The 15,180-nt window shown below is 33.9% G+C and overlaps 1 protein-coding gene across 1 annotated transcript; it reads right to left on the reverse strand.

The window, feature by feature from the left end:
* Nucleotides 1-1,355: 1,355 nt before the first annotated feature.
* On the reverse strand, nt 1,356-9,488 carry LOC123546973 (homeobox protein slou-like). Its single transcript, XM_045333672.2, has 2 exons — nt 8,471-9,488; nt 1,356-2,555 (listed from the first exon to the last, which is right to left on the reverse strand). The coding sequence occupies exons 1-2, from the start codon at nt 9,027-9,029 to the stop codon at nt 2,011-2,013; spliced, it is 1,104 nt and encodes a 367-aa protein (XP_045189607.2). The 5' UTR covers nt 9,030-9,488; the 3' UTR covers nt 1,356-2,010.
* Between the last annotated feature and the right edge of the window lie 5,692 nt (nt 9,489-15,180).

Below are 15,180 nucleotides of genomic sequence, written 5' to 3' on the forward strand. Positions count from 1 at the left end.
AGAGTTGCCTCCTCCTTTTTACAGACTGGGTCATGATGGTAAACAAGTATGCAAAATATCAATGCAATATCTCAATGGACTTTGAAAATATTTGGGGTGGTACGCAAACTTTAACATTTGTGTGACGCTCACGCTCACGCTCACACTAACGCTCACGCCGACGCCGGGGCGAGTAGGATAGCTCCCCTATTCTTCGAATAGTCGAGCTAATAATTCAAATGTCTGAACGATTGTTTCGATTTCTCATACTTCAAAAGATTAAAATGCACATCTTTAAATGCATAAATGCGAAAATACGTTTAAAGCATTTTTGCGAGCAAAAAAAAGGACACGGGTACCCCCGTTAGATCACAGAAGTTGGTTTCCTGTACGTTATTACTTTTTGACAGCAGAACATTAGGACTGAACTAAATGTTACACTGACCTCTGGGCTAGGAGTTCTGGCCAAGCTGTCTACAATGTGACATGGCTTAACGCCATTCCAGAAGCGTATTACCATTGCATGCCAACAGTATTGCTCATAATATGTGCACTAAGTGACACAAAGTAAAAAAGAAAACTTGGCAGAAACATGTGGGGTTGAATGTTTAGGCCAAGCTATTCAAATATTCATCAATGTATAAAGAAGTTACAAGCAGGAAAAGAAACATGACTTAAAATATTCCACGTTTAAGTGTAACCATGACGTTTAAGCTATGGTACTGAACCATGCATGTGACACCTTGTCATATAATGGTTGTGGGTCTTTGCTAAACTATTCCAATATTCATTCATGCTTACAAAAGTTATAGGCCAGAAAAGGAAAAATACGACTTCAAGTATTTGATCTCTAAGTGTTACTTTGACCTTCCATCAGGTATTGTGTTGAATGTTTGCGGCAAGTTATTTAAATATCCAACCATGTATACAGACTTTATTCACCAGACAATAACAAAACGTCTAAATGTGACCTTGACCTTTCGGCTTGGAATTTGGGTTTCGAACGCGACACATCTTATTGTTATTGTGTAAGTTTGTATTAAGTTATTTTGATATCCGATAATGCAGCACAGATTATCGACCGGACACGATTTTTTGAACACACACACAAACATACACACGCATAGCGGTTGCAAACGGGCACAAACATGGGCACACGGACAAGGCTAACGCTATATTTCATCATTATTAATTACAGGACTTAAAGTTTAGCACTGTTTTAAATACTGTTTCGGTCTATAAGACATTTTGAATATCATCAAGTCTCGCGTACTTTGTGCAGAATTTCGAAATTTGTCGCCCTAACAAAGAACAAACATGATATTCATTCTTAAAATGCCTGTTTTCTTAAACAGATATAAAAACATTAAACCCGATAATCTTCAATAATTTATTTCTATACAGTGAGATAATGTACAAACAAAAACATTTTCATAACTTCTGTTCAATTATTTTGCATTTAAGATGGCTAAAAGAATTTCTATATTTTCATATCTTTGATATTTAAAAAACAAACAAAATATACTCTCAATTCCAGCGAAAATAAATTAATTTCAAATTAATGTTTACAAGTATAGGTCTTGTAACTATCCGGTTCCATTATCGCCATTTTCTTCTATCAATTTTCCTTCCAGATACTTAATTAAATAAAAAAAAAAAGAAAAGAGAAACAATGTTGAACAATGTTTCAATGTTGATACATTCATAATCTCTTCTGGTATTCTTTTTATATCTTTAAAATGCCAACTATACCAATATATTATGTTATTTGTTAAAAATGGTAGAACTATGGCATTATTTCTTCAGAAGGCAAAATTCCAAAGTTGTTTTTTTTTTCGTTTATAATGTAAATAAGACGATAGTTCTATTTTCAAATGTGTAATATGCATTCAGTGTCTTTCGTTGAACAAAACTTTCTGTACACTGCAAAATTATGAGCGAACCCTAAACAGGCGCACAGAAGAACATTGCACAAAAATTCCTTAGTCTTTGCAAACATAAATTAGCACGATTGTGAGTAATTTAACAATGTCATACATTCTGTGAAAAATGTTGAGGAAACACAGGCAATTGTCCGGCATATGCAGTCCTCGCCTTCAGTAGACCGTACGACCCAAGAGTTGGAAAGTAAGGGTGTAGTCCGTGTGTATATAACATGCTTCCGAACGGCGAGCTGTACGATGACGCACTTCCGTTCGGTGGAATTGTGGGACTGTTTACGTCGAGACCCGGATTTTGCTTCTTCCACTTCGTTCTACGGTTCTGAAACCAAATTTTAATTTGTGTCTCTGTTAGATTTAACGACAGAGCAAGATTAAGCCTCTCGCAGACTGATAAATATCTAGTTGTTTTAAATTTATTCTCCAGTGCAACTAATTGTTCGTATGTGAATGCTGTTCTAGCGCGCCTTGGTTTCCCGCCTCTGGAAGTGTCGTCTGCGTGAAGTTTGTGATCGGAATCAGACAATTCATCTATATCACAGTTGCCCATACTGTCGTCGTCAGAAAGAATCTGATCACCTTCTGGTTTGTAAATATCGCCGGCAATTTTCTCGTCATCAGGGCAATTCGTTGAATCTGAAAGTAGAATTTCTAAATATAATATAGCTCTATTAACATTAATGATTTTAGTGTGTATGTAAATAAATTATGCAGCCACATGCGCATGTTTACTAGTCTATCGTATTTTCCTTGCCTTTAAAGCATGTTACATGTTTTAAAATGTGGATGTAGCATAAAAATTTAGCAAAGAAAGTTGGCCAACCAACAAATCTGTAAAGAACAAATTGCTGGAAACAAATTACTGGGACTATTATGATAAGCATATCAGATGGCATGAAATCGTTACTGGTGTCAGTGTCACAATTTGCGGATTGTTACTCCGTCAGTCTTACAAATGCTCGTGCCAATCACTCGCGTTTCTCGTGCTAAATGTTGCATGACGCGGGAAATATTACACCAATCAACAAATTGTTCAGATAAACACTTAATGTTCATTATTAAGAGAATATTAATTAGAACTATTAGCAACAATATTGTTTATAGCATGTTTGATATAAGACACATGCCAGTAAAATCGCATACAGTGTATATTGATTGACTTGAATCTATTACGAAATGTGAAATTCATATTCAGTATAAGAGAAGCATTATCGTGTGTCCCTCTCGAAGCGCCTTGTAAGTTTCCGTGACAATGATGTAATGTTATTTTTAATTATTGTGTGAGTCTTGCACGTTTACGGATGCATTGTCTTTTGTTGTTGTTGTTGTTGTTTTCAGAATGGACATTGTCGCTTTCTTTCAAAGCAACATTGTTGAACAAAGCAACATGTCGCCATTGGGTTAGGTGTCAGCCGCCCAAACTGAACACTGCGAAGGCGAGCCCCATTGAAGGTCGCGGCGTCATCTCTTCATTAGACACTAGCAATGTCCAAACATAAATCTTAACTATCACTGGACTAAACTCAAGTCTATGTACTATAAGCAGTTGGTGTAGTGTTTCCTCAGGTATGCCCATTATATTCATTGCGATATTTTATTTACAGTCAAACACCTTTATTGATCCGTGTTTTGTATATCAGCGGTCACACTAAGCTCCACACTTATATTATGTCTGCGAGACAGTCCTTAAATGCTTGTGAAATATTCCTGTCTAAGACAACTAACATTTTTGTCTAGCATTTACGTGTTTCAAGGCAATTTGCAATCAATTCCAAATCTTTGCCTAATTAAAGCTAACCAAAATTGACATTAAGAAACTGTTATGAGTCTTCAAGACTCGTTCAAATCAGATTAATTGTCAGATTATTTCTCTTTAATATAATTATGAGACCTTTTACACAGAACAATCTGCTAGTAAAAGAGTATTTTAAATCCCTAGGAATGGTTTGGAATGGTACATGCAAATATAAAGGCTTGGTCTTTATTGACTTTTATAAGGATTATTTACGTAAATGTTTTATTTCCTTGCTTTTTTTATCAGTTTCTAATTATCATTATTAACATTGTTGTCATTATGGTTGTTGTTGTTGTTGTTTCTGCTGTTGTCTTCATCTTCATTAATATTATCATTATTATTTTATTATTGTTGTTGTTATTATTATTATTATTATCATTATTATCTAATTTCATTTTTATCTATATTGCAAACGGCGACTTATAAGCCTTTTATTTGCGTTCAGATATGTATAGTTATATGGTAAATATTATAAGCCAAGTATTCAACTTAATATAGTTGCTATTTTGAGAGGGAAAAAATCTTAAGAGAGCGTACAAAATGATACATAAATATTAGATATGAGGAATTAATTGTAATGCAAAGGTTGATTAAACAGAGAACTACAATTTTAAACCAATTCTAAATAACTTTTATTTCTAATGATGCGTTTTATGGTTTTGGAGTCAAATAAGTTGAAAACGTTTATACAAGAAACCATTAACAAAGAGGTTTGAATATTATTCACGGCTCGATTAAACTAATAATTATTATAATTTCACTTGAATCGAACAGGTTATTCACCGCTCTAGTAATATGCATTTATATTACTTTGATAGATGAATGCATTTCTTCTGTTTATTAATTTCCTATTCATAAGCAATTGGTTAATTGGCAAAAAAAAGATACTGTTTAGAGAGCATATTTCTAAAGGACTTATCCAGACAGAAGTTTCATTTTTGATTTCCCTAGGCATTGAGAGAATTACAAGCAGTCAACGTCTTGTTTACTCGGGGCTCAAGAGTCTTTTCCAGGATTCCTAGTTTTACGGGTTAGCATTTATGAAAGTACAACAAAAATGGATTATAATTCTTCTAATAGTTTTAAACAATCGTCAAAAAGACTAAAGCATGCGGTTTCTTTTAAAGGCTCTTAGGCCTTTCTTACTCTTCTACACTGAACTGATACACGCGACGATTGTTTAATATCTAAAATTAAAATGAATCTACACCTTTCTGTTAAATGGAGGATGAAATACACATTTTACACTTGAATTTATTGATTAAATCGAATATCACTGTACTTCACACGGGAACTCTTTGAAGTGAAAAATAATTGTCTAACACTCAACCCGAGATTAAATCTTTTAGATTATTTTTTTCTCTCTACAAAATAAAATTGTTGAAAAATTATATAAAAAATACTTCATTATGAAAACAGTTTAATGCACTTGATAATTATAAAAGGTTTTCTTGAATAATATCATGTGCTTTTAAAATTGTTTATTGCACAAATTTAATGAATTTTCCATTAAAATAATTGCAAGTGAAATGGTATATTTCGAGCGCAGAAAACATCTCAACAAAAGTTGTGGTTTTAATCCAGAATTAAACTAATAACTCGTAACACGTTAAACTTTACTTTAAAATATGATTGTACTTCTTTTTTGTGCGTCACTATATTGCAGGTTTGTTCTTTTTTGTATTCTACAAATGTATTTATCTATTTATTAATATTCTATTGGTATCTTTAGGCTATGACGTATAATGATAATTATACCCTGGTAAGATTTTGAAATGGCAACGTGTGTGTCAAAACAAAAGAAAAACAATAGAGTAGATAAATATTCCTATAAATCATTAAGAATGTCCATAAATTTTACTGAAATTGGTTAATAATTTCCGTCTGTTAATCGTTTTTATATTAAGTAGTATATTTGAATTATTATATTCATTAAGCGAAAACTGTAAATGAAAAAGTAGTGTGAAGAGATCATAAATGTTAGATATGCAATAAAGAAATGTCTTAACAGGGAAGAAACATTTTAACATTTTATATTTATAGACATTTGCCAAAATATGCACGTGTGTGTATTGTAATGGTAGCAGGAATTACGATTACATACATCAGTAGCTATCAAAGAAAAACTTTCTTTTTTCAGTTTTAAAAACAAATATAAACATTTATTGACAAAAAAGAACATTAAAAAAAATAAGTTTCCCATATATATTATATGTGTGCAAATATGTTTCTTTAGCACAATGCAAATGACGCATAACGTCTGACATCAGGTCGACAAACGTGCACAGGTGACTAAATAAAACAGCTGAATTCACGTGCAACCATGTGTTGCTTTACACGTGTAAACGTCAAGAGAAAAAAAAATCTTACTTCCGTTTTTCTATCGTTAGCAGAAGACTTATTGTTTATTTCATTAAAGCGGGTTTCCATGCAAGACCCTCAAAATAGAAATGTTTTTACAGTATGGTACTGTTGTATTCATATAAAGTTAGCAATTATTGAAATAATCATTTTATTTTCTATTTAATATTGGACAATAGTACCTTATGACACAACAATTGTTTTGATTATTTTACATGATTTTAAATTAACCTTGTTGTCACTGGTCAGATCTATCAAAAACCAGCAATATCAATACATTTTAGTCAAAACTGAAACCCAGATACAAAATGTATATAATAAAAAGACCACAGATTAGAAAAATTAACCCAAAAAAATTCTTTAACTTTGTCAGTTTATTTAAGTATCTATCATTTTGTTTATCAACTTGCGCATTTACTTAAGGTAAATTCTGCAGCTTTTATTTGTCCTTGCAAAGAATCCTACAAAGGTATGTAACTTATAACTATTGTGAATGGGGACTATTTAAGGTGCTCGAAAACCAGCACTAGATGTATTCTATTATTGTTTCAGTGTGGATGTTTTATCTTGATTTATTAATGTTATATGTTATTTTTAAGCATTCAATTTTACATTTATTTTGTGACAGAGGAAATGTATTTATTGTGGATCAAATTAGTAATAGTTCTGTTAATGATTATAAAGTGCACCAGTAAATATCTTATTAGTCGATTGGTACTCTGTCTCGCACTTAAAACATTCAAAGAGTGTATTTTATTTAAAGTTTACATTCCTTAAAACATACGTTTACTTTTTCCTGCTGTGGCAGCGACGTTGAAATTTGCTCAAACCCGGTCGAGTAAACAACTGAATTATTTATTGAATAAATAATACATCAGTCAGTGTTTCTGTGTCTGTTTCACGACTATTTTCGCATAATTACTCAAAGTGGAAACAATTAATTATGAATATGTTCAATAAACTGTATGAATGGAAAGCTGTCTTCGCGTAGATATGGAAAAAGAGCTCTTGGTATGGGTTTAAAAGTCAATAAATATTGGAGCTAAACATGAAAGGAAATAAGAAGAAAAGAAGGCTAATGGATAGACTGAAATCATAGTTTCTATTTGGTTAAAGACCCGTGTAAATGATATAGGCCGTTCAAAGTTTTGTTAATTTCCAATGTTGTTTGATTCAGATCTGTTATGAAGTCCCAGTCAGGTATATTACTGGACTTCGAATATCTGAAGACATTTTGTTTTCTGGAAACTCCTGCAATTTATTTTTGCACCGATCTTAGCAACGCCTATTTAAGTCGACCCTTCATCTACAATTCCTCATACTGCGGGCGCAGTGGTCCAGTGGTAACACTGTCGGACTACGAAACCAGGGGTCGTGAGTTCGAGCCTCCCGCTACTCCAACATAAAAAATATTAATACTGGGATAAGAGTCCCGTGTATGGGTGCTGTACACCTGGTACGCTAAAGAACCAGGGAAGCTTCTGGAACTGGAGCGTCTTCTGTATCTTGCTCTATTCCCCCACTAACATTACTAACAGTCTTCTGGAGAACTCGGCCATATGTATTACCGGAGGCGACTATAAATAATCTTACATACACAAACAATTCCTCATATGCAGACACATTTCAAACGTTCATTTTTTGACAATTTGCAGGCAGCGTGTACAAACTTAACTCTATCGGCCTGTCAAGCTCTGATTTTATTCTTTTGTCAGGCCTATAGAACTTTTCTCAATACATTTTTTTAAGTCAAACGATTTACTCATTATGAACTTCACATTCCGTGTAAATATCATAATAAAATATTATCGTAACTATTTTCATTTATTTATTTTCTGTTCTTTTCTGGAATGATATTCAACTGCATTTATCTGTATGTCAGCTTATTTTCGGGTAAGACATTTTATTTTAGAACAAAATTTAACGACTGCAGTGTAATATATATAATAAGTAAGCAAGATGCAATCCGATTAAAACTTTTCTTCACGTCACATTTGGCTATTAATATTTATAATATGATATTTAATATTGTTAAAACTATAAATTTAATAGAGTCAGTTCTTCATGTGCATCCAAGGACCATACAATATCTGTATCTATCTATCTGCGGAATGTTTGAATCTGAGTTGGAGAATTCATAAATAGTTCAGTGTACGAAACAGTTTTCAATTTATACGAATTTCATAGAATCACCCCACCCCTAATGTAATTTATTCATTTCCAGCATCAATGCCATACGTTGACCCGTGATTAGTTGGTGACCAAATTGAGCTCCATCCATATCAAGATTTATTGATTGTAGTTTGTTTTAAGAAACAAATTACGTACCTTACTCTAAGGCCAATTTCTTTGGTGAAGTCACATATTTAAGAGAATTTAAAAAATTTAAACCTACCTTTAATGTCTTTTTTCTTTTCTAGATTTGACCTTGAGTAGTCTCTTACGCCTTCATCCCTAAGCCAAGGATGCCAGACTCGGGACTCACTCTGACAACCAACAAACTTGTTAGGGTCCAAAATATCGTTCACTGAGAAAGCCGTGGTTTTAACTTTACTGGTTTCATCTTCATTAAGATTATGTTTATCTGCCGATTCTTCGTGTTGTGTTACAAACACTTTGTCATCATCTTTGTCACTTCCACCTACCTCTTCTACAATTTGGTTCTCATTAACATTGCTATGAAGTCTTAACTCTAGTTGTTTTTCACAGTCATTTTTCCTATTTGCTAGACTATCTACGCATGAATTGGACTGGTTACATTTTGTAAAGTCCCGAGACAGTTTATTTGATATTCTAGCTACACACAGTCCCGACGGCTTCGTCGTCGAATTTTCATTTTGTGAGCTAGAAACAGATTTTACCTCATTTTCTTGCGTGTGATATGACTCCAGGTATTTCCAACCATGTTGTAAGCCCGTGCTTTCTTTGTCTATGTCCATTGATGACATTTCCATTGGACAGCTTTTCAATTTAAAAGGAAAATATTTAACTTTAGCAAAATCCGATAAGTGTTATATAATACAACACAAAACAGAAACAATCAGTGGAAACAAACAGGTAGTGTTTGTTCTTTAGTACGTAGTTGTTCTTTAGTACGAAATGAAATTGAAATGCAAGTCAAATGAGCACTTTTACTTCAACAACGCGAATACACAAAAACATACATTTCCCACTGATTTAAAGCGACAAATAAGTCAAACATATTTATATCTCCTGAACTTAGTCGCACCCTTGTGTGTTCTACACTACCGCTGAAAACTCAATTATCCAGCTCGTTTCTATTGGAGCCATCCACAAATGATATTATTGTCATCAATTATAGATATTATTTTCTATATCTCTATAACACAGCTAATATAACCACATTAAGAGCTGTCGTTTAAAGTGGCTCATTTTCTCTCACACTGTTCTATCACATTATTAGCCGTAACGAAACCAACATTGTCCGCGCATGCTCACGCGTAATTCATACCAATATTTGATTGGTTTGTAGGCGGAGTCTGGAAAGACCAATAAGAGGTTTCCACAGCGTATTAGTGGAAATAAAATAAGAAATGAGGAAATGGTATATACATTAGATCAACAAATTTGTTGTAACTTTAACGCAATCGTCAAAAACCAAATCCTTGGGTAAATAAATCAGCGAAAATACTACAAGTATTAAGAAAATCGTAACATAATAGGAAAAACAATTTTCCTTATTCAGGTAACTTGTACAATGATAAAATAACATTAAAAATCATGCTGCGGTCAATCAAATAAAAGAAAATCCGTTTATCGCTATTGTTATGTTTTTATCTTTATTTCAATAATCATTTTCAATCGGCCTTTCTTTTAAGCATGTGTTGGTTGTCGTTCCGCTATGAAAACATTGTTAAAGAAAAAAGAAAATAACATTGCCGATGAATAAGAAAATCGCGTCTAACGGTTCAAAGCCTTAGCACAGTTTTCTGTTGTTGTTGTTGTTGTTGCGGGGGAGGGGGGAGCATTTTTGTGTTGTTTTCTTAATGTTTCACAGACGACATATTTTTATTTGTGAAAATATGTCTTCAGAAAAGCGACTGGAAATGCTTAAAGGATCATAGCCTCAGTGTACATCCTTAAGCGAACTCCAAAACGAAATATGTTTAGGCACATGTCGGCTGAAAACTTATATAGATCTTTAATTCCGGCCCATGTCTCACTAAAATACTTCATCAGTGTTGTTATTATTAACACCAACATCACGGCTACTGTACGTTGTAGTCTCAGTATAATTTCCGATCTAACAAGTTTGTCGAATTTCATATCTTAATTCATTTACAATATTTTAATTCTTTGTCGTTAGGGTGTCTAAGATGAAACAAGCGATTAGAAATGACATAAAAGTGACACATTTTTGCGTTATCACAGTATTCAGTATACTTTCGGTCGCCATAACAGATATCAGCTTGCATTTTCAAAACCCTAACAATAACACGGTCCATTACATTGCATTATGTACCAGGTACCGCGATTATCCCTGTCAACTTTGTGACGACAAGGATGTTTACGCTGAGTTATTCGTTTATAAATTATTAAATCAACGGATTTTTTATTTTCGGATGCAAAATTTTGAATTTAATTGCTAATATTGTATAAAATGAATAATGAATCGTTACTGCGTTAAATGTTGCTTTTATTTGGTTTTTATACCTATAGCGCATTAGAGTACCACAATCATCTGGGTACCGGAGGAGATTGACGAACATTGAGATGGTTATTAGTCACAATAAAAAAGCGTCTGACAGTATTTTTTGGTGCGTTTTTTCTCTCAAGAAATTTTGCAGTAAATTAACAGGCATATAGATATCATCAACACGTTATTGAGTCAGAAAGGTTTTGCTAGTAGACGAAATATCTCCATTTAATGATAAAACGAAGGGAAACTCGGTAATTGCCTTTCCAACAGACGTATTTATATTTTCATTTACTGATTCGCAATTTTTTCCTACCCTTGTACATGGATTCTAGCTTGCATGTTTGGCATGACCATAAAATTCTCAGAACAGATTCCTGTTTCAAATACTTTAAATGTTCGATAAGAGGTTAAAATCTTTATTTCCCATTGCCATTTCCATTGACCTGACAGACGTGATAAATTTCAAGTTTTTGTATAATAATGTCCGCTTAGTGGTGATAACAGACATTTTAGCATTAAAATTTCTACGACTTTTTTGCATTTCAGTTCACTCATTATTTCACGATTCGTTTGTTTTATTGCTTTAGCTCTGAATCCTAACATCATTACATGGGTCGTTATAACAAATAGCAATTTGTTCCATTCAGTGGTAATTAGGGAGATCAAGATTACGCGTTTATGCTGCACACGGTATGGATTCAAAGAAAATACCGAGCGAAAATGACTGTAAAGTGTTCAAGAATTTTTTCCAGTTCTTTGAAGGTTTCTTTGGGGAATGAATGGCACGAATAACACTTGTATCAACACACCGTTAATTCAAATGACCAATAGCGCAATGATACAAAAATGTAAAACGTCTGTCATCTACATTTCTGGCAAAGTATACCCATGATGGCGCTAATTTGTTTTTCAATCTCTAATCTAATGCCAAATTAAGACGATTCTCTTTGAAGGCTGGTTGGTACCACAAACCCTCCTGCTGTGAGATTGCCATCTCTGACCATTATGCTGAGACACAGACGCGAATTAGATTCCCGACGCAACTTTAACAGTTATAAGAATGAGGTCCCTCGATAAAACGTTAATGCATATTGCGAGTCAAAAGATTATTCTTATAAAACTTGATTCTAAAATAAATGCTAAAAGAACCTAAGAAGAAATAAAAAAAATAAGTGAAAATTTGTTCTAGATACTGAGTTTCAATGACTAGTCGTATGAAACCATAGTAACAAAAACATTCCGACACACTTTTCTAGTTCTCGATTAGTAAAATATCTTTCTCCTGGTAAGTGCACATCATCAATGTGCACATTCAGTTGAAAAGTGGTAGAGATTTTTTTATGTTATATTATAAGAGATGTTACACAAATTATTCCCTGAAACACTTACCCACACATCAGACTGTCAGAGCCTTTTCTACAATGTTTTTTTTTTATTATTATATTTCATTTTGTTGGGTTTAACGTCGCACCGACACAATTATAGGTCATATGGCGACTTTCCAGCTTTGATGGTGGAGGAAGTCCCCAGAGCCCACTCTGTACATTATTTCACCACAAGCGGGCACATGGGTAGAATCACCGACCTTCCGTAAGCCAGCTGGATGGCTTCCTCACATGAAGAATTAAACGCCCCGAGTGAGGACAATGTTTTTGAGTTCAAAATTCTATTGTTGCAGATACCGCAAGCAGAGACAAATGAGAAGCCGTCGTGGCTTTAACTGAATAACATCCACCAAGTAAGTATTCAAATTATTGATAGAAAAAAAAACTGTTTTCTGTTAATTGTTTCCTATGTGCGACTTCCCAGAAAATTCAACTTAGATACTGTGAAATAGCCTTTAATTGAAGAATTTGATAAATGGATAGGAATTGAGTGCAACTATTTTTCTTCATTGCATTACATTATATAGTTTATAGCTAATGATATTTTAATGTGCCAGGTTATGGCGAAAGAAGTAACACATCTTTACTTAGTGTAAAGGGTTTTTAACTTTTCAGATGTTTCAATGTATGCTTGCTAAAAAGAAGTAACTGATTAAAGAGAAGAAATAATATCTTGAACACTGTCCGACACACTGTTAGCAGAAAAGTGATTTTAAAAACACAGCTGAAGTCGATGAAAAAAAAATGAAAACTATTGGGTTCGCAGAAAGAAAATAGTCATGACTTGAGCTAGAGTAAGTAGAGAGTTAGAATGAACCTCCCATAAAGAATATCAATTTAACAAAAGTGGACCCTTGACGAGTTAATGAGTTTTCCACAAATGTACTTGACGAGAGATCGTTTCACCAGTTTTCGGATAGTTAGCGACGTTCGGATGGTAAAGGCGTAGTAATTAGATATGGATGCCAGTTTCAGATAAATGTTGTGGTTTGGACTGTGATCGATTGGTCAATATTTCAGAACCAGTCTCCATGAAACAACATGACACCCTGCCATCGTACATTACATATTGTTTGATTACTGGAATTTCTGGAACACCATTTAGATATTTCAGTGTTAGAGAGGAATAATGACGATACTTTTTAAATAGTTTAGATGTCTGTAAAAATATATATGGGCGGCAAAACATCGAGAAATAGAAAAACTAATTACTTATAAACACTTATGTTCAAATAAACTTCATGGCAGTTTCCTTTCTTTAAGTTGCTAAAATTGCAATCAGGGTAAATCTGGTGTTAGAAATATTTCCACTACAGCTTAATAATTTTCCATATGGTAGCGGCAATATTCTATTTTAATAAATACAACAGTTCATGCAGAGAGTATATCCAACACCATTTTAAGTAAACTGGTTTGATCACACCTTCATATAATCTGTAATAAAATAATAGCTCACACACGGGGTATCTCGAGAACATTTTAAGTGAACCGAACGCACGTTTTTTTTTTTAATTTTCTGTATAGTTTACGTTTTATCCTTTAAAGAAGCAGAAAAATAACGCGCTAGGTTCCTTATCTGCCCATTATCACCATCTACTGAATAGTTGCTGAGTATCACCGCCACAGGGACTCGTATTCCATTAGAGCACTAACATCCGTCACAGGTCGTTGCTTATCAGAACTAATTTGTTCCATTGAGCGAAAATGACATGAAATTGACCGGATCATGATAGTCGTTTGTCCGGAATCGAGACAACTTGACCGTAGCACCTGCTGCCCCATGCTGAATACATTTCCAAAACATAACACCATCTATCCTCCCTAACATCAAAAGTATCGATTAAACGTCTGTTTATTTTTTAATTTCCAAAACAGTTTTCTCCTCTTTATTCTTTTTATATATTAATGTAAATTATGATCGGTAATAAACAGTATTAGCAACACTAACTGCAGCAGGAATAGCAACAGTAATTACAGCAACAATAGCGATACTCACGTTAACAATAAGTGTAACAGGAATAGCAACAGTAATAACAGCAACAATAGCAATACTCACGGCAAAAATAAGTGTAACAGGAATAGCAACAGTAATTACAGCAACAATAGCGATACTCATGGCAATAATAATAGTACACAGCAACAATAGCGATACTCACGTTAACAATAAGTGTAACAGGAATAGCAACAGTAATTACAGCAACAATAGCAATACTCACGGCAAAAATAAGTGTAACAGGAATAGCAACAGTAATTACAGCAACAATGGCGATACTCGTGGCAATAATAAGAGGACACAGCAACAAAAGCGAAACTCATGTTAACAATAAGTGAAACAGGAATAGCAACAGTAATTACAGCAACAATAGCAATACCCACGGCAAAAATAAGTGCAGCAGGAATAGCAACAGTAATTACAGCAACAATAGCGATACCCACGGCAAAAATAAGTGCAGCAGGAATAGCAACAGTAATTACAGCAACAATAGCGATACCCACGGCAAAAATAAGTGCAGCAGGAATAGCAACAGTAATTACAGCAACAATAGCTAATACTCGAGGCAAGAATAAGTGCAGCAGGAATAGCAACAGTAATTACAGCAACAATAGCTAATACTCGAGGCAAGAATAAGTGCAGCAGGAAAAGCAACAGTAATTACAGCAACAAAAGCTAATACTCGAGGCAAGAATAAGTGCAGCAGGAATAGCAACAGTAATTACAGCAACAAAAGCTAATACTCGAGGCAAGAATAAGTGCAGCAGGAATAGCAGCAGTAATTACAGCAACAAAAGCTAATACTCGAGGCAAGAATAAGTGCAGCAAGAATAGCAACAGTAATAACAGCAACAAAAGCTAATACTCTAGGCAAGAATAAGTGCAGCAGCAATAGCAACAGTAATTACAGCAACAAAAGCTAATACTCGAGGCAAGAATAAGTGCAGCAGGAATAGCAACAGTAATTACAGCAACAAAAGCTTATACTCGAGGCAAGAATAAGTGCAGCAGGAATAGCAACAGTAATTACAGCAACAAAAGCTAATACTCGAGGCAAGAATAAGTGC

Source organism: Mercenaria mercenaria, chromosome 9 (assembly GCF_021730395.1).
Source record: "Mercenaria mercenaria strain notata chromosome 9, MADL_Memer_1, whole genome shotgun sequence".
NCBI classification, from domain to species: Eukaryota; Metazoa; Mollusca; class Bivalvia; order Venerida; family Veneridae; genus Mercenaria; species Mercenaria mercenaria.